We start from the raw sequence: 19905 nt of genomic DNA on the forward strand, positions 1-19905 counted from the left end.
AGCTGTTCTCTAGGGCTGTGTAGTAAATAGACAGCACAGCCCTCTGACAGCGAGTCCCCAAGCTAGTCAGTCCATCTGCTTTGGCACACATATGCACACACAAACAGAGCAATGCGGAGGGAAATCTGGAGTCTATGCCAGGGTCTTCTGAGGCCTTCGTGTGGGTGGTCTGTTTGTGCTGATAGGCCCAAGGGACAGAGCTGATAAACAGACAGTTGAAAGCTTGCTTACTGTAGGTCATGCTATTACTGGTTGGGGTTTTTTGTTGTTGTTTTGCCTATGAAGGCCTAAAAAAAGAGTGAAGAAATGTAATTATTATTTTTTCTGTGCAGCAATATTTAACTGCGGAAAGAGGGATATGGCTGATCCAAGATGGATGCTTTCTCAGTCCCCACAATTCCAGAAGCTGCCCTACCAGTTTAATTGAGGTGACCATCATTCATGTGGATTCCTGTTCTACATTAGCCATTTTAGGGCATTCACCCTATTTGTGTGAAGCAGAAAAATGTAGCAATGTTTGTTGGCCCTTCTGCTTCTGCCATATCCTTGTCACCTGCCCTGTTGCCTTCCATGTGTCAGGCGGGGAGGCCTGAAGAGGAAACCTGCTTCTATGTGTGAAGGCTCCCTGCGTGGTTTAGAATTCAGATTCCACAGGGTGTGGGATACTTCCTCATGCACAGGTGTACCAACTTGAATAACATATGGGGGGGGGCAGGTAAGCCCCGCCACACATAATCAGAAGATGCACACCATCTGAATGGCAGTGGCCATCAACTGGGGGGGGGGAGCTCCCTCAAATACTTTATGGGGGGCAAAGGGACAGTGGCCCCTAGGTGCTGGCTCCTATGTTCATGTAGATCAGACTCCTTGACCCAGAACTTGCTCATTCAATATGTGGAAGAAGTCAGGTCCAGGGTGCAGGGTGCAATAGAGAGGCAGGCACTCTCTCTTGCCTGCAATTTTAATTGAATGATGGGTAGAATTACTGAATAGAGGTATTGTCAGTCTCTATTTCTTTGCTTAATGCAAATAGATGGGATCAAATGAATGCATTGATACCTGGTGATTCCTTCAAGACATACTCAGCCTCCAAAGATACAGAAGTAATGTGTCAAGGAGTTGCAGCCAATCACAAATCCCCTTTTCTCTTGCCAATGGGGACTCCCCACTCCCGCTGGGTCCGAGCTGCATGAAGGGTGGGGTGATGGTGATAGAAATCTCCAGTTTTATCACAGCATGGTAAAGAGGTAAGCCTCCATTCCCCACATTTGACATTCTGATAAATAAATGCCTGCAATTAACAGAAAACAACATGCTACATACCTAGCAAATATCTAGTACGGCCCTTTTGGAGAAAGGGAACTGGGTGTTTGCTACTTGTTCTAAGTAGGGATGGGTGAATCTGTCAATTTTGGTTTCTTTTAGTTTCTCATTCTTCCAACCTTCACTTCCCTGTAGTTCTACATCCGTATGCAAATATGTCTATTTATTTTAGAAAGTCGTGAAAGTTAAGCCACATTTTAGTGTGAATTTCTTCTAAAATAGATGTTTTGTAAGCATTTTTGCCATATACAAATTTTTGAAAGCTATATTCTCTAATGTAATTAATTTTCATATGTTACTTTCACTAATATATGCCTTTATGTGTTTACATTACCTTAATATGTGCATTTTTGTACACATTAGTTGGCTGTAGAGCTGTACTGAAAAATTCAGAGAGCTGCGAATTCTGAAGGCTTGCTCAAGGCCAGGGGTCAGCACCGTGCAGCCCATGGGCCAGATGCAGCCCACAAAGACTGTTTTATTGGCTCACGAGCCACCCCTGAACTGAGACGCCCACTCGGCAAGCCCCCCATGCGCTGTGCTAAATCAGCGCAGCACAGCGCAGGGATTCGCCAAGTGGCGCTGGAAATCGTGTCTGCACATGTCCAGATGCCGAAAATCGCTTCTGTGCAGGCATGATGTTCAGCATCGCACAGCGCCAGTCCAGACCACAGACGATCTCTGTGGGAGCGATCCGGCCCATTGGCTGGTAAACCTTGCCGACCCCTGCTCAAGGCCTTGCGCTTGGGATCTTCTAAAGCATGCATTCTCCCAATAAGCTACAGCTCCCCTCCCAACATATTTAGGGCTGAACCCAGGTTTACTTGGGGGAAGGCCAGAGCTCAGGGGTAGAGCATCTGCTTTGCATGCAGACAGTCCCAGGTTCAATTGCATCTTCAGGTAAGGCCAGGAAAGCTTCCTTGCCTGAAACCATGGCAAGCTGCTGCCTGTCACTGTGGACGGTACTAAGCTAGATGGGTCAGGGGTCTGACTCGGTATAAGGCAACTTCCAACATGTCTATGTGCCATACCTGTATTGTACCTTTCTCCCAGCTGATAGCAGCTTGGGGAGGGGGGAGGATTGAAATTGGGTCAATGGAATTGCCTGTATTGTGGTCCTGATCCAACCTGTCCCCCTTCTGGGATGATTTTAATAAAAGAACTAGGTGTTAAAAAATCCCATCATGGGTCTGTCATTTCACTGCTAGTTTAGCCCTTAACTTAAAAAGGCAAGGAGGAGCGGCAAGACCTGAGACTGATCTTGAGAAATAAATACTTATGATAATGTGATGTGCCCAACATGTTTCAACAATTATTTTCCTTGGGGCAAAAAAGAAGTCTCTTATCTTGATAGCAGCAACCAAAGCAGTGTGCTTGAAGAATGTTCTTTTATTGCAGGGCATCTTTCAAGCAAACTGTTTCAGCTGGGCATATCCTGTGTTATAATATTGCTCCCATCCTCCCCATTCACTAGTCTAAGATATTGCTCATACCTTTTCCTCTCTCTCTTTAATTTTTTGGCTTTTTGGATATTCCTCCCTTTCCCCTCTCTTTTGTGATGAACTTCATTTCCTCGGCTTGTGGCCCCTGTCCAAATCCCGATCTACATTTTGAGCTGACTCATGTTCTCATTGGATCCCGCCTGTGCTTTTGCTCCTGCGCCCCATCCCATCCTCCTCCTCCTCCTCCTTGGCGATGCGGCATTCAGGAATTCCAGGAGATGGATATCTTGAAATAAACGGCAGGCAGGCGCCATTTGCTGCTCGACAGCTTGAACACAGCAAAGGAAGGCCTTTACGCTGCTTCATTATATTTCATGTCGCCATAAATAATATTCCATAAAGAGCAAATTCAAATAAAAAGCTCAGGGCACATTTCCCCTTTTTGTTTTCCTCCCTAACACACTCTTAAAGTTTTTAGAGAGGCCAACTTTTATGAGTCTGAGCTTGCACCGCTTGGCAATTGCTGCCCGTTGCTAATATATAAGCAACAGTGTAAATGTGTTAATTACTGTTGGCTTGCAAAACAAAACAAAAAGGAAGGGGGAGCTATGTAAAGATGCTAGAGGTAGGCTTTTGGTCTATGCATTTCCTCCTGCTACATGCAAAGTGAAAAAGAAATACAGCTGAGAAATATACCAATGTTGCTGCTGCTTCTTGTTTTTAGATAAAGCAAGCAAGTTTCTAATCCTCATGAGCTGTCGTCTTAAAAAAAAAATAATACAAACATTATTCTGATCAAATTTCAAAAACTTTTTTTCAGCAAGCTAAACCACACATGTAAGTTTGACACGTTTTAAAATATGTGTTTTATAAAGTATCTTTCTAAACTGCTGATTTTTTTTTATTTCTAACATCTGATTTTATCATAATTTTAATGTATATTTTATGTAAGCTGCTTGGAGGTTTTGAAGATGAGGTGCTTTATACATTCTATTAACTATACATACATACATACATACATACATACATACATACATACATCCATACTAGCTATGGCTAGAGAAGTTAATGACAGAGCTCTGAATGGTTATTGAAATCAAGGCATGGTCGGGGAAGGTGTGCTTCTGGTTATCAGATGCTGGAGACAAGCGACAGCTTTGTCCAACATGACACTGCTTCAAAGTAAACCTGGAATGTAATAGGCTGTCTTATGCCATGTCAGACAATTGTTCCAGCTTGCTCAATATTGTCTACACAAGCAAAGGGGAATCTGTGGCCCTTCCAGGTGATGTTGGACCACAACTCCCGTCATCTCTGACCATTAGCTATGCTGGCTGGGGCTGATAGGAGCTGAAGTCCAACAACATCTGGAGGGCCACAGGTTCCCTTTCCCTGGCTTACACTGTCTGGCAGTGCCTCTCCAGCCAAGGGGCAAAACCTTCTACAGGCAAAACATGTGCTTTGCCACTGGCTAGCCACTGCTGGAAACAGAATGTTAGACTTGATGAACCTTTGGGTGGATCCAGCAAAGCAATTTTTCATGCCGTCCCAAGCTCATCATCCCAAGCAGAACAACATTCATAAGAACATAAGAGCCAGTTCCCCAGGTAGTCCAGCATCCTGTGCTCACAGTAGCCAACCAGAAACCTATGAGAAGACAGCAAACAATATCTGGGTGCAACAGCACTCCCCCCTCCTGTGGTTTCCAGCAACTGGTATTCAGAACCATTACTGGTTCCATAAGAGCCAACTCCTGGGGGCTGAGGGAGCTTCATCTCCCCCAAATATTTGAGGGGTATGCCCCCCAAGTTTATGGGCACTGCCACTGGCAAATGTGTGTACCACGTCATGTGATTATGTAGGGCAGAGCTTACCTGGGCTTCTCCAATATTTTATTCAAGTTGGCACCTCACTGGTTCTGACAGTGGAGGTAGTGGAGTCAATGTCAGGATGCCCTCAAACTATCTAAGGCACTGTGTGCATTGTCTAAGAGGACACATTGAGATGTTTACTTATCTCAAATGGACTTTTGTTGAAATAACAATTCTACTTGACCATGTACAATGCCTCTGTATTTTGCTCGCAACACAGAGTGCATTCATGCTTCGGATAATAAACCACCATATTTTTGTAGCTTTTGTTCTTTTGTTAATTAGATTTTGTGGGCAGCAACCTGTTTATTTTAATTTCTACAGCACAGCGCTAGACTCTTTTAGGCACTTTAATATCACTAAGTGAGGAAGAAGAGGAGGATAAAGTTGATGAATAGGTACAGTCCTGGGAGGAAAGTACTACATGATTTCCCCTGCATATTTTGAATCAGTCACATTACGGAAGCAATTGGAGACTGACTCCATAGGAGAACATGCCACAAGCAAACTCAGTGAGTTGCCAGTGTCAGCAGAGTAATTCTTTTGCTGGTCTGTGTTACGCAAGGTTGTAGGGGGTGGGGTGAGGGGAATATATTATTATGGGACAATATAGGCTCTACAGCAGGGCTAGCCAACATGGTGCCCTCTGGAAGTTGTGGGACTCTGGCTCTTATTATGTTTCACCATGTTGACTGGGGCTGACAGATGTTAAAGACCAACAACCTCAGGAAGGCAACAAACTCAGGAAGTGTTGATTATTTCTGATCCGGAGCAGGAATACTATTCATTAAAATATATTTAAAAGTGTGTGTTCTTTCACAAATGAAAGAACTTCTCTGGATTTGAGGTCACTTTTCTCACACAAGGCTTTTCCACAGGAACCAACATTAGGCTGCCCCAAGCACCAAATCTTGAAGGGGGATAGTGGCAGTTTGAAGGCAGAGCTGTGTGGCTTCCTCAGCATGCCTAAAGCTAATCTGCTCAGGTACGGTGAGGAAACTGTCCCATTGCCAGTGTCGAAGTAAGATTCAACTATTGTTCTGATTGGCTTCAGTACATAGAGTGTGGTGTGTGTGTGTGTGTGTGTGTGTGTGTGTGTGTGTGTACATGCGCCATCTTGTTTGCCTCACAAAGCAAACTGTCTTGGGCCAGCCCTGTATTCCACTAAGGCCACATCCGTTTTATATTAAAAGCAGAATCCAACCATTTTTAATAGCCATGGCTTCCCCCAAAGAATCCTGGTAACGACTGTTAAGAGTCCTGAGAGCTGTTAGCAGATCCCCTATTTCCCTCACAGAACTACAATTCTCAAAGTGGTTAAATGGTCGGTCCTTCTACCCAGGGTATTCTATAATTTATAGCTCTGTGAGGGAAATAGTAATCTAAGCTCAGCACCCTTAACCAACTACAGTTCCCAAGATTCTTTGGTGGGGGAAGCCAGGATTGTTCAAGTGGCATCATAATGCTTTAAAAGTATAGTCCGGATGTGGCCTCCATCATAAACAGCCCTTCTGTGAGTGGAAAAGGCTTTCTGGCTAAATAGGACATCTTTGACCCTAAGAGCATAAAGAGAGCTCTGAAGGATCAGACCAAAGGCCTTTGTGGTTCAGCATCCTGTTTTCCATTGTGGCCAACCAGATGCCTTAGGGAAGTTCACAAGCAATTGTTCCTCAACCATTATATGTACTTAACAACAGTGTTAATAAGTGACAATGTGCTGCACGTTAATGGTGCCTTAAGACTGTGGCCTGGAGTTTCTGCCTTGCTCTGCTTCACAGTGTGAAGCAGAATTAAAACCTCTTGTTACTCTTGTCATCTTTTCACTCCATGTGCCACTATAGCTGACAATGTCTCTCTCCCCCCGCCCCGCTCTTCCACACACACACACACACACACACACACACACGCTGAGCAAGAACCCACCAGTTAAATAATAATTTTTAAAAACGCCACAATTTTTTTATGGTTTCACCTCTGGAAAAAAATACTATGGGCTGACTTCTAGATTTCGTCTGCTCCCGTATTGCTTTCTTGGGGGCCCTCGCAATTCTGAGGGCGAGTATTTTCCTTGTCGTGCTGCCAATCAAAATATTTGAAGGAAATGTTTATTTTCTTCTCAAAATCGCACCAGCTGCTGCCTTAACTGAATAAGCCCATTTAGAGGTAATAATTTAACCATTGTGAGAGCAAACCAAGGGCCCGCACACTCCAAATATCTGACCCGATCTATCAACGGAAATGGCAACACTTTGGATCAGGGAACTGGGAAGCAAGAATTTGTGTTCAACCAGAGGTCATCGTTCCGACTAGCGTAACGCTGTTGCCGCTTGGGGTTGGCCACACTCTCTGCCTTGTAGTGGTCAGTGATAACAAAAACAGAGTCCCAGTTTGCAACTTGCCCTGATTTCCCCACCTCCTATTTCACAGATGCTGGTGACTTAAGCAACCTCAACTTAGGAGCCAAGCAGCACGCAGATGAGTTTTCAAGCTTCTCCGTTCGCTTTCCAGGTCAAACAACCAAATCCAATAAAATGTCATCTCTGTTTTCATACCAGCCTTGGAGGAAACCTGACTTCACAGATTCCAAGAAGCAACAGCTTGTAGAAAGCTATTTTTTCCCGGGTCTTCCCTCTCCTCTTCTCCCACTATAGAAGCAAGCTAAGTGGAAGGGGCCATTGTTTCAGACAGCAGTACAGCTAGGTGATTTTTAGACCCTGAATCCAGACCCTCCACACACAACACTAGATGAACAGTTGTGAACCACACAATTAGCATTTATCTTCCCTCCACAAAGGGCAAATGTGCATATATTGTGTGTATATTTAGTGAAAATAATTTCATTTTAAAGGAAATTGCTTGCAAAAAATGTGTATTTTAAGCAAAACTGCTTAGTTCACACTAAAATGCTGATAATTTTCACAAGGACGTTTAAAATAATCTTCCACATTGCAAACTGATGTGGAAATGCAGAGAAATGAACTTAAGATTGAAAGTGTGAGAAACCAAGAAACCGAAATTGACAGATTCACCCATCCCTACTCATAAGTAAAGTGACTCATAATTTCTTTCACAAATGGAGATGTTTGAACAAGCCTTGAAACATTAAATCTGCTAGTTTGGGATACTTCGGTTTCTCATTTTCCCAATCATAAGCTTAGTTCACATTCTTGTATCAGTATAATATACATATTCGTAATGAAAATTCGTCAGCGTTTTAGTATATATATTTGCATGCAATTTTGTCTAATATACTGCTATTTTGTATGTTATTTTCAATAATATATGTTTTTATGAACACTTTATCTGAATATCCACATATTTGTACACTTTATTTGTTGAAGAACTGAATCACAAAATTCAGAGATGTGCAAATTTCAAAGGATAGCTGCCTTTGGTTCATGTATTCTCCCCCATCCCTCAACGAGACAAATCAGATCCAGCAATTCATACATTCCTAAGATATATATTTGCTTTTCTGGCTTAAGCTATGATGATGGATAGGATAAACATGGGAGATATTTAACACCCATGTATAAATATAGTTGGCAAGGTTATGGGCAGATGTGTCTCCCTGTGCCTTTATTTCCAATCCTTCACTCCTTCAGCCCTTTTCTGTCTGTCCCTTAAAACCTCTTACAATATAGCCATATTTTATAAGCGTCGTAGCATTTAACTGATGGTTCACATCCATTGATGTCTGAACCATTTCACTGAGTAAAACTTAAGACACCTACAAAAATAGTAAAGGTGGCATCCAATGCCCTTTGTTCAGTCGGCACACGGATTTGATTCTGCAATGGAGCTTCCCCCATCTCCTCTCCCCTTGCATGTCCTCACCCTCTCCAAATCTGCTTCAGATGACTGGGGGAACCACTAGACCAGATTTAGAGGGGAGGAGAGGGGGGAAAGTTTCCTTTCACAAGTGTAAATCCTTGCACTGACAGGACAAGGGACTTGAGGCTGCAATATTTAAACAATTAATGGGTTAGATCAATGAATTTTAAAAGCATTTAATCAATTAAAAGGCAGCCCCTGATTAATCAAGGAAATAATAATAATAATAATAATAATAATAATAATAATAATAATAGAAACTTATCAGTGCAATCCTACACATGTCTACTCAGACATCCACCCTGCTGAGTTATGTGGGAATTTCTCCTCTGTTTTTGTCACTGGTTCTCCCACCCACCCTCCCTCAGTTCAGGGTGCTGCTGGTGCTCCAAGCATGCTGTGGACTATGTTGGCCGCTGTATTTCGGGGCCGGGCAGGAATTTTTCCATTTGGCAAATTGGCACCAGCCATTTGGTTTTCGCCTACCTCATATTAATTGTCACAACTCTGTAAGGTGGATATGCTTTGGGTAAGCTTATATCTTGGATGGAGGAGAGGTTGTAGCTTGTGCCTGCCCTCCATGCGTAAGTTTCACAGAAGTCTTTGATTATTTAACTCATTTCTTTCTCATGCCACACAGACTGTTCTATTAGGGTGCAACTGGGTTGCACTATCCTAAGGGTTGTTGGTTTTCCCGAAGACTGTCACACTGAAGGCTGAAGCAATATGTCTCTGTATATATAAGGACCAGCTTGAGTGGGTGTCCGCAAAAAGTTAGTGGCTCATTGTTCATGTGATTAAGGTTAATTCCATAGCAAATTTCATTTCTGTTGTTCAAAGGAGCATCCAGGAACAATCAAACCCCTTGAGGAGCCTAGAGGAGGCTCTTCTGAATATATAATTTAATATCTGGACTCAGTTCAACTGTTGTAGCTCAGTGACTAAACCCACAAGGCAAAAAGCAGGGTGAGGAGAGCTTTGGCAGTTCCATCAGAACAAAAAGCCGCACCGCACCTCCCTCAGCAGAAGGGAAGAATTCAAAGCTGATGGGGCCAACTTTTGAAAACAAATGTCATCAAGCTGGCTCCTCTGTGCATATATCCAGTGCTAGCTCTTAGTCATAGTTCCCTCACAACAGCTTGGAGGCTCTTACTTAGAACAAAAAGTGAGGTCTTTGTGACATTCTTCTGGTATAATAATAATAATAATTTATTATTTATACCCCGCCCATCTGGCTGAGTTTCCCCAGCCACTCTGGGCGGCTCCCGGTCAAGTGTTAAAAACAGTACAGCGTTACATATTAAAAACTTCCCTGAACAGGGCTGCCTTAAGATGTCTTCTGAATGTCAGGTAATTGTTTTTCTCTTTGACATCTGATGGGAGGGCGTTCCACAGGGCGGGCGCCACTACCGAGAAGGCCCTCTGTAGCCTCACTTCTCACAATGAGGGAACCGCCAGAAGGCCCTTGGCGCTGTATCTCAGTGTCCGGGCTGAACAATGGGGGCGGAGACGCTCTTTCAGGTATACAGGACCGAGGCCGTTTAGGGCTTTAAAGGTCAGCACCAACACTTTGAATCGTGCTCGGAAACGTACTGGGAGCCAATGCAGATCTCTCAGAACCGGTGTTATGTGGTCCAGGCGGCCACTCCCAGTCACCAGTCTAGCTGCCGCATACTGGATTAATTGCAGTTTCCGGGTCACCTTCAAAGTTAGCCCCACGTAGAGCGCGTTGCAGTAGTCCAAGCGTGAGATAACTAGAGCATGCCCCACTCTGGCGAGACAGTTCGCGGGCAGGTAGGGTCTTAGCCTGCATACCAGATGGAGCTGGTAGACAGCTGCCCTGGACACAGAGTTAACCTGCGCCTCCATGGACAGCTGTGAGTCCAAAATGACTCCCAGGCTGCACACCTGGTCCTTCAGGGGCACAGTTACCCCATTCAAGACCAGGGAATCCCCCACACCAACCCACTCCCTGTCCCCCCAAAACAGTACTTCTGTCTTGTCAGGATTCAACCTCAATCTGTTAGCCGCCATCCATCCTCCAACCGCCTCCAGGCACTCACACAGGACCTTCACCGCCTTCACTGGTTCTGATTTAAAGGAGAGGTAGAGCTGGGTGTCATCTGCATACTGATGAACACCCAGTCCAAACCCCCTGATGATCTCTCCCAGCGGCTTCATATAGATATTAAAAAGCATGGGGGAGAGGACAGAACCCTGAGGCACCCCACAAGTGAGGGCCCAAGGGTCTGAACACTCATCCCCCACCACCACTTTCTGGACACGGCCCAGGAGGAAGGAGCGGAACCACTGTATGACAGTGCCCCCAGCTCCCAGCCCCTCTAGACGGTCCAGAAGGATGTTATGGTCAATGGTGTCAAAGGCCGCTGAGAGATCCAGCAGAACTAGGAAACAGCTATCACCTTTGTCCCTAGCCCGCCGGAGATCATCAACCAGCGCGACCAAGGCAGTTTCAGTCCCATGGTGAGGCCTGAATCCCGATTGGAAGGGATCCAAATGATCCGCTTCCTCTAGGCGTGCTTGGAGTTGTTCAGCAACCACCCGCTCAATCACCTTGCCCAAGAATGGTAGATTTGAGACTGGGCGATAGTTGGCCAAATTGGCCAGGTCTAAAGATGTTTTTTTAAGAAGCGGTTTAATGACTGCCTCTTTCAGCGGGTCTGGGAAGGCTCCCTCACAGAGGGAAGCATTCACCACCCCGCAGAGTCCATTGCCCAGCCCTTCCCCACTCGCTTTTATCAGCCAGGATGGGCAAGGATCAAGGAGACAGGTGGTCGGTTTCACTTGTCCAAGCAGCCTGTCCACATCCTCGGAGGTAACAGATTGGAATTGATCCCATGTAACAGGACCAGACAGAACTCTAGCACTCTCCCGCCCTGGCCCTGCTCCCACGGTGGAGTCTACCTCCTTCTGAATCTGAGCGACTTTATCTGCAAAAAACTTTGCAAAAGCATTGCAGGAGATCTTGGGGTCCCTACCAGGCCCCGGTGGTACAGGTGGTTCCGATAGATTGCAAACCACCTGAAAAAGTCTCCTGCTGCTGTTTTCTGCAGATAATAATAATAATAATAATAAATTTTATTTATATCCCACCCTCCCCAGCCGAAGCTGGGCTCAGGGCGGCTAACAACAATCAAATAACCAAATAGTTGAGTAATCACACATTCTAAAATATTTCATTATAAAAATTAATTAAAATCAAATTGATGGCAACCAAAATACTGTGCAGGTTGCCAGAGGAGGGAGTCAGGCTGCGCCCTGACCAAAGGCCTGGTGGAACAACTCTGTCTTGCAGGCCCTGCGGAAAGATGTCAGGTCCCGCAGGGCCCTAGTCTCTTGTGACAGAGCATTCCACCAGATTGGAGCCGCAGCCGAGAAGGCCCTGGCTCTAGTTGAGGCCAGCCTAATCTCTCTGAGGCCTGGGACCTTAAGGATGTTTTTATTTACAGATCGTAGGTTTCTCTGTGGGGCATACCAGGAGAGGCGGTCCCGTAGGTGCAATGGAGGCGGCGAAGAAGGCCCTCTTCGTCGTCGCCATTGCCACTTGGTAGGCTCAACATTGAGCTCTAGCCCGTGTCCGGTCTGATTCAGGTAGGTCATGGTGCTTCAGAGCTGAGCCTACTGCTAGGCCAGGGATAGGGAATCCCAGGCCTGGGGAATGAATGCAGCCCTCCATATCTCCCTATCTAGAGCTGGCCAGTGTGGTGTCCTTATGCTCAAAGGAAGCATAAGGAAGCATACAATAGAAAGGTACAAACTTTGGTCACAGCCACACTATACATTTTAAACACTCGCTGGATCATCACTTTGTTGTGGTGAGTGGGCTTACACGTTCCTATGACCCTTGTATGGTCAAAGGGGAGGAGCTAGACAAAGAATGATCCAAAAAGTCCTCAATGGCAGAACAGGCAGAAGATAACAAGTGGCATGTTACAACAGCTGTGAAGGCAGAAGAAGGCTGCAGCAGATAATAATCTACTGGTTGTCGTGATACTCACGCCATCAGAATAGAGCCTCACTGCGAAGACTGTGCGTTGGTCAGCGTGCACTGAACTACACACATAAAACAGATTCACACATAGACATCTTCCAAAAACCAATCCCAAACCCAGGACCGTGAAATCTGGAAGCCCCTAGTCTTGAACTGGCACATGGGCAACGGATACAGATTCAGTCATTCTGACTCAAGACTCTTAAGGACCATCTGTTTTCAGAGTTCCCTGATAACATTGAGGAACACTAGAGGAAGCTTAAAACATCCATTATTGTAGTTTGTGAACAAACTATTGGATACCAAACCAAGAAACACCAAGACTGGTTTGATGAGAATGACAGTGAGATTGAACACATTATTGACAAGAAAAGGAAGGCCTTTCAGCTCTGACAAAGAGATAGAAACTGTCACTAAGAAAAAAACCCTATGCCAATGCTAAGGTTGAGGTTCAAAGAAGAACCAGAGAACTAAAGAACACCTGGTGGGGAGAAAAACCTCAAGAGATCCAGCACTTAACCAACACTCATGATGCACAGAGTTTCTTTAAAGCCACAAAGACTATCTATGGGGCAATAAATCATGGCATATGCCCCCTACACTTAAGAGACGGTACCACACTTCTAAAAGATAAAGAAGCTATTGCATTGCGCTGGAAAGAACATTACCAGCATCTCCTTAACCGCAACTCACCCATAGTTGCTGAGGGCCTCTCACATATTCCACAGAAACAAATTAGAGATGAGCTTGCAGTATCTCCAAATCTAGGAGAGTTGTGTACAGCTATTAACCAAATGAAAAACAACAAAGCCAGCGGACCTGATGGGATATCTGCTGAAGTCTTCCAAGTGGGTGGAATTGAACTTAAACAACAGCTTCACAAACTCATCGAAAATTTCTGGGGAAGAAAGGAGATCTCAGCAGACTTTGGGGATGCCAAAATTATCAATCTCTTTTTAAAAAGGTGATAGAACGGATTGCAGAACCTATCAAGGCATCTCTTTATTAGCTGCGGACGGCAAAATTCTTGGAAGGATCTTAGCAAACCGTCTCCTAACAATATCCGAGGCTACCCTTCCTGAATCCCAAAATGGTTTTCTACCTTCTAGGGAGACAGTGGACATGATTTTCACCACTCAACAGCTTCAAGAAAAATGCAGAGAGCAAAAACTACCCTTGTATATGGCGCTTATTGACCTAAGGCCTTCAACACTGTAAATCATAACACCCTGTGGACTGTCCTTCTGAAAATTGGCTGCCCAGATTAATTTATGAACATCCTTCAGCTCCTCCATGATCATATGACAGCAACAATCGCAGATAACAATGGCTCTCTAAGTGAACCATTCACAGTGGGATCAGGTATTAAACAGGGTTGTGTTAACACACCAACTCTATCTATTATTTTCACTGCCATGATCCTACACTTTGTCAAAGGGAAACTCCCCACCAGAGTAGAAATCATATATCGAACAGATGGAAAGCTCTTTAATCTGAGTAGGCTGAAAGCAAAGAGCAATGTTATCGTAACTTCCGTCATAGAGCTTCAGTATGCTGATGACAACATAGTGTTTGCACACTCAGAGGATGACCTCCAAACCATCCTAAATATCTTCACAGAAGCTTACGAAAAGTTTGGCCTATCACTCAACATCCAAAACCCCCAAAGTGCTGCACTTTGAGGTTTAAAGAATCTCTCAAGGCAAATCTTTAAAAATGTAGTATAAACACCAACAATTGGGAAACACTGGCCTGCGAGCGCACCAATTGGAGAACAGCCCTTACCAAAGGTGTCATGGACTTTGAAGATGCTTGAACTCAGGATAAAAGGGAGAAACAAGCTAAAAGAAAAGGCACGTTTGGCAAACCATCACCGTGATCAACTCCTGCCCGGAAACCTATGTCCCCACTGTGGAAGGGTGCGCGGATCCAGCACTGGACTCCACACTCATCTACGGACTCACTGTTAAGACCGTGTTTATGGAAGATAATCTTACTCGGCTATGAGTGATTGCCAAAGAAGAAAGAAGACATTTTAAACATATTTAAAGGACATGGCTTTCTCAAAAGGATCCTGGGGACTGTAGTTTGTTAAAGATCCTGGGAATTGTAACTCTTTGAGGGGCAAACTACAGTTCACAGGATTATTTGGGGGAAGCCTTAACTGCTAATATGGTATAAATGTCCTTTGAAAGGATGGTTTAGATGTGACTGATACCTTCCTAGACAAAAGCTGAGGAGGAATGAAAATTCTCCACGCTGTTTGTTGGCAGGGAGATACATGTGTGGGCACATTTTGCTGAATATTCTTGGGGGAGATATGATGAAATTCTTTTCTGAGAAATTGCAGCTCAGTTGCTGTCAAGATGGAACTCTATTGTTAGTTCATGTTGGTGGATGAAGGAAGTGAGAGGGGACTAGAAGGGGCCAAGCCCATAATCTCCTTTATCAATGGTCACATCCACACCATACAGTTAAAGCACATTTTAACAGCTCCCAGGATTCTCTGTGGGAAGCTGTGTGGTGTGGATGTGACCAATATTAAAATAATAGTAAACAATATTTAAACTGGATTGATGGCTGTGTTAAAAATTCGCAACCAGGGAAACTTGGAGGAGGCCATTTTGCTGATTATTTCCCAGAGGAAGGACTAAAATTCTCTAGCAGTTAAGAAAGAGCTAAAACAAAACAAGAGCCAGAAAATTATTCTGTGAGAAATGTTGGCTTTGCCCTACCCTAGACATTATTCTGGTGATGAGCGCTAGGAGGCAACTGCCTGACTTGCATGCGCCAGAGCCTTGTGTTCGCTTTTTAAGGCTGAGTCAGTGGTGGTTAAAGAAAAACAAGTGGGGCCCTGCAACAAAACATTTTGTGTGTGTCCTGGGAGCCTTTAAAGCTCTTCCTTCTCAGGGATGAGGCTGCCCAGAGTAGGAGAGCATCCCCACCTGAGAAGAGGGAGCTTTGAAGGTGTGGACTGGGCCAGCTGCCAGTCATCCAACCCTGTGCCTTCACAAGCTAGTCCCTTCCTTGTCCTCTAAGCTTCCTCCACTCCATCCCTCTCTATCTTGCACCACATTCAGCCAGGAACTGCTTTTGGAAGCCTTCCAAACAAGCCCTGGAGCCAATTTTGTTTAAGGGCAATGGATCCAGGTGTGTCAGGCACCTGCTACATGCATGTATAGTTGCTTTTTAGCATTATTTATGTGTGTTGGGGGGGGGGAGAGAAGTCCTTTGGTTTCCCCCCCTACCATATTTCTTTTTGGGCTGACTGCAAACCTCTAGGCTTGATCAAGCCTACTGATACACCCACCTTGCACACGAATGGTACCATTTTTGCAAAAAACAAAAACAAAACATCATCAGTACTTTGGTCTGAGCATAAGAAACAGAGGAAGTTATTGTGTGTATGGTGTTTGTGTGGTTGTTATTGAATGGTATGAGGGCTGGGAGGGGGGCCAGAAGCAAGACTATCATATTGGTTCCTCTCTGTTTGTACCTGACCTTTCCTTCAATGAACTATGGGGTGGCTGAAACAGGGCTCTGCTCTTTTTAATCCTTGCAAAATCTACTCAAGGTTAGTAAGTGCTTAGGCTGAGAGACTACCGTACTCAAGGCCACCCAGGAAAACTATGTGGTCTCTCCAGACCATGACCAACACTAGCGGCTTCAACTGTTTTAGGGTTTTCAAGATGCTGTATATCACCCCGAGTGTGGCTTTAGAAAGTTGTAACTTATTATCGCATAAAAATGCTAACATCTACACCATTCTGGCTTTCATGAATCTGCACCCCCCCCAAGGGTACACAGTAATGGCACCTCTCTCTTTTGTCGTTAAAAGGTATGATGCTTACTATAACAACTTCATGGTGAGTACTGGCACCTATTACCCCACCCTTATGTTTTTTGCCTATACTTGGCCAAAGCAATAGCGGTAAGTCATTTCATATTTCCCAGATTGCCCAAAGCTGAGTCACTCCACTGCACTGTGGGAAATATAAGTGGTATCCCAACTGTCCACTGCCGCAATGAGGGTCGGCATTTAAAATTTCTCCTCACCTCAATAGAAAGACTTGTGATCCAGCCTACAAAGTACTACAGTGAAGTGAAGAGAGCAAAGGCAGCAGAACTGGGCTAGTAAACACCACCAGATGACTCAAGCCAGCCAGCCAGCCAAGGCACACCCTACTTATTAATGTTATTTTTTCCATTTATAAATTGCTTCCTATGAAACACCTCAAAATGATTTAACAATGAAAAGCAATTTAACAATCAGCAATAAAAACACATATAAAACTATGTTGACATATATAAAAACAACTTCAAATCCAATACAGATACACATAATAATAATAATAATAATAATAATAATAATAATAATAATAATAATAAACCTCCACATAAAAAGGCATGTTTGAAAAGGAAAGTCTTCTATAGCTGCCAAAGAGACGATAGAGACAGCACCTCTCTGATACATTAGCAGGAGAGAACTCCAAAGGCTGGGTGCCACCACACTAAAGGCCTGGTTTCTGCATTGTATGGAACAGACCTCCTGATGAGGTTGTATCTGCAGGGGCTTCTTCTGCAGAATACAGTGATCAATTGGGAGATGACCTTCTGTTTGTTTGGTTGTAAGTCGCTTTGGGTTGCCCTAGTGACTAACTAGTAGTAGTAGTAGTAATAGGCATCTTTGTCCCAAATTATATAGGACTTTGTACACCAACCTTGAATCTGGCACCTTGAACTTTGCATATGCATGCTGTTGTGTGGCTTAGCCAAAATAAAAAAACCTAACCCGTATTCAGCTCCACTTATTGCAGCAGTAGGACCATTTGCAGAGAGACCTGAGCCTACAAAGGAACCAAATCGGTTTACCTTGGATCTGACTCTGTGCTTGTGTCCCAAAGTGTCCAGGAGCAGTCAAGGATCCTCGGGGGTTGGGGGTGGTGGGAGTGATCCTCATTGGGTGCCGCAACCTCTCCAGCTCCCCAAAGCGATCCCCATAGGTTTTGGTTTGCTCTTCAAGCTTCTGTCGATGCCCTGGAACAGCAAGGAAAGCCAACAAGTACATTCAGTACAGAATCAATTGGGGCCAGCAGGGCCATCAAAGATGAGTCTAGACTAGAGATGGAGAGCCTGCGGCTCTCAAGATGTTGCTGGACTACAGCTGCCACAATCCCTGATCACTGACCATGCTGATTGTGGCTGATGGGAGTTGGAGTCCCAACAACATCTGGAGGGCTGCAGGTTTCCCATTCCTCATAAGGAAGATGGACATTTTGTTGCAGGTCTCAGTTTATCCAGTTTATATTTACAGACATGTTGCTTATGCTAGAACAGTCTTTGCCAACAGGGAGCCCTCCAGGTATTTGGGATGACAACTCCAGCTGGCTGAAAGGAATTGCAATCCATAGCATCTGGAAGGCACCAGGTTGGCAAAGACCATGCTAGAATATTCTGGGCAGCAATCAGCATAATGATTATCCCTTTTGCCCCCTGCCTCCAGGATGTGACCAATTCAGAACACGGTGGGGGAACAAAATGCAACCAGAAACAACATGCTACTGAATTTGCCCTCTTCATGTCCGCAAGGATGTATTAAACTATAAACGAAAGCTATTTTGCATTTGGCACACCATGACATCATGACATGAACACGTTGGGTCCCCAGCCCGCTTGCCCAATAAGAAGATCTGTATCACTACATCAAACACATGAAATGTTTTCCATATGGAAGGATAGATGTGAATCTGATACTGTAATAAAAAGCACGCTGGTAGTTTGGGGCGTTTTGGCGCAAGGCGGAGATGCTGAAAAATGCAGCATGGAATGCTGGAAACGTATCCCTTAAAGGAGAGGTTGAAAGCTGCTCTTTCTGTGCTCAAATCCCCACCCCACCCCCGCTCTGATGAAGAGAAGCATTTGCTTTGCAGTAATAAATAAATAAAAGCAAAAAAAACCCCACAGCATTTGGGTGCAAACCTCTTAGTTGAAATGGAGGAAAATGACAAAAGCTCTGGGCAGCTGGGCAAACATGGTAAATGTTGCGATCCAACATGATGTGGAAGGCACCACATTGGCTATTCCTGCATTTAGTGAAGATGATAGGTCTCCCAGGGTAGGGTTGCAAATTGGGCAGAAAAGAACTGGCTTTCTTAAACCTCCGGGAAAGTTGTGGTGTTTTCATAAAAGCCAGAACAATGCAAAGTTAAAACCGTCATACAGCATACAAGCACATTCAGCATTAAGTTATACAGCTGGTGTCCTTTATCCTTTTTTGCTTTATATATTTTTTTCTTTTCGAAAATCGCCTGGACGCTTTGTGGAAGGGCAAAGTCTTTTAAGTTCAACCAGTCAGCCAACCAACTAACCAACCAACCAACCCAAAGTGGCTGTTGCTTCCTGTAATGCACATGCCTTATAATGGCCTGTTTGACATTCTTTGCTTCCATTTTAAATGTGCAAAATTTAGAAGAGTTTATTTATCTTTCTTAGGCAGTGGAGGATCCCTGTCACTCTGACAACAAGGCCTGGATTCCTTTTCCTCCTTCACCTTTTGTAGCCAGCAGTTGCCCATTCATCCTTAACTGCTTTAGGGAAGTTTCATAATTTCTCACAGATAACTTTAGAGGGCGGAGAGGTATGAAGTACGCTATGGATGGAGAATTTCCGTATGTTGTTGGGCTAGAGTGGCAGAGTGTTTGTCACTCGCAGTCGCTGCTTGGAAAGAGCAGGGCTACTGCTGCTGCTACTGTTTACTGCTCTCTGGCCTCTTCTCCTCTGCTGCCTTGAGCATTCCTGGGCTTCCCTGCGTTGCCTCCAGTTGCCACAGCAGGGGAAGTGGAGTGGGGCCCCAACCACTTTTTGTTTTGCCTCAAGCAGCAAAATGTCCTGGGCTGGCCCTGATATGCTTGATGTGAACGTTTCTTACGCCATTGGTCACACTGAGCCATTCCTTTGGTTTCCTCTTGCTTTCTTAAGATACTGACCCTATTGACTTTTCCTGCCCTTGAAGCAAAGAAAAAAGTGTGTCAAGGCCCCACCCTCAGTCACTGGCTTGTATATTTTGTCCAAAGATTTACACCAACTCCCTAAAGCAGCAAGTGGGAAAGCATATTCAGCAATTAAGAAGGATAGAAGGGTCTTTGGCCACTTGATGAATGGACCAACTGTGGAGAGAAAATAATCGTCATTATCCTCAGTCTGTCTCTCTGCCTCTCTCTTTTGATGTGTTGGCTGAAGTCCAGTTGTTTGGAGTGAGGAGATGTGCCATGTTTACTCGATTTCCCCTCTTTTAAGTCATGGGAGAGCTCCCACAATTTGACCCCAACTCTACGGATCAAACTAGGTATGATGGTGGTAGTCATACTGGTTAGTTCGTAGGAATGCAGGAAGCCGTCTTATACCAAGTCAGACAATTGTCTAT

The 19905-nt window shown here is 44.6% G+C and overlaps 1 protein-coding gene across 1 annotated transcript in view; it reads right to left on the reverse strand.

The window, feature by feature from the left end:
* RUNX3 (RUNX family transcription factor 3) overlaps nt 1-19905 on the reverse strand; it is a 124321-nt gene that overhangs the window by 4377 nt on the left and 100039 nt on the right. The window contains exon 6 of the mRNA XM_028738825.2: nt 17355-17519. Within this exon, the coding sequence (XP_028594658.2) occupies nt 17355-17519 (165 nt within the window). The remainder of the gene's footprint in view (nt 1-17354; nt 17520-19905) is intronic.

Source organism: Podarcis muralis, chromosome 7 (genome assembly GCF_964188315.1).
Source record: "Podarcis muralis chromosome 7, rPodMur119.hap1.1, whole genome shotgun sequence".
Taxonomy (NCBI): domain Eukaryota; kingdom Metazoa; phylum Chordata; class Lepidosauria; order Squamata; family Lacertidae; genus Podarcis; species Podarcis muralis.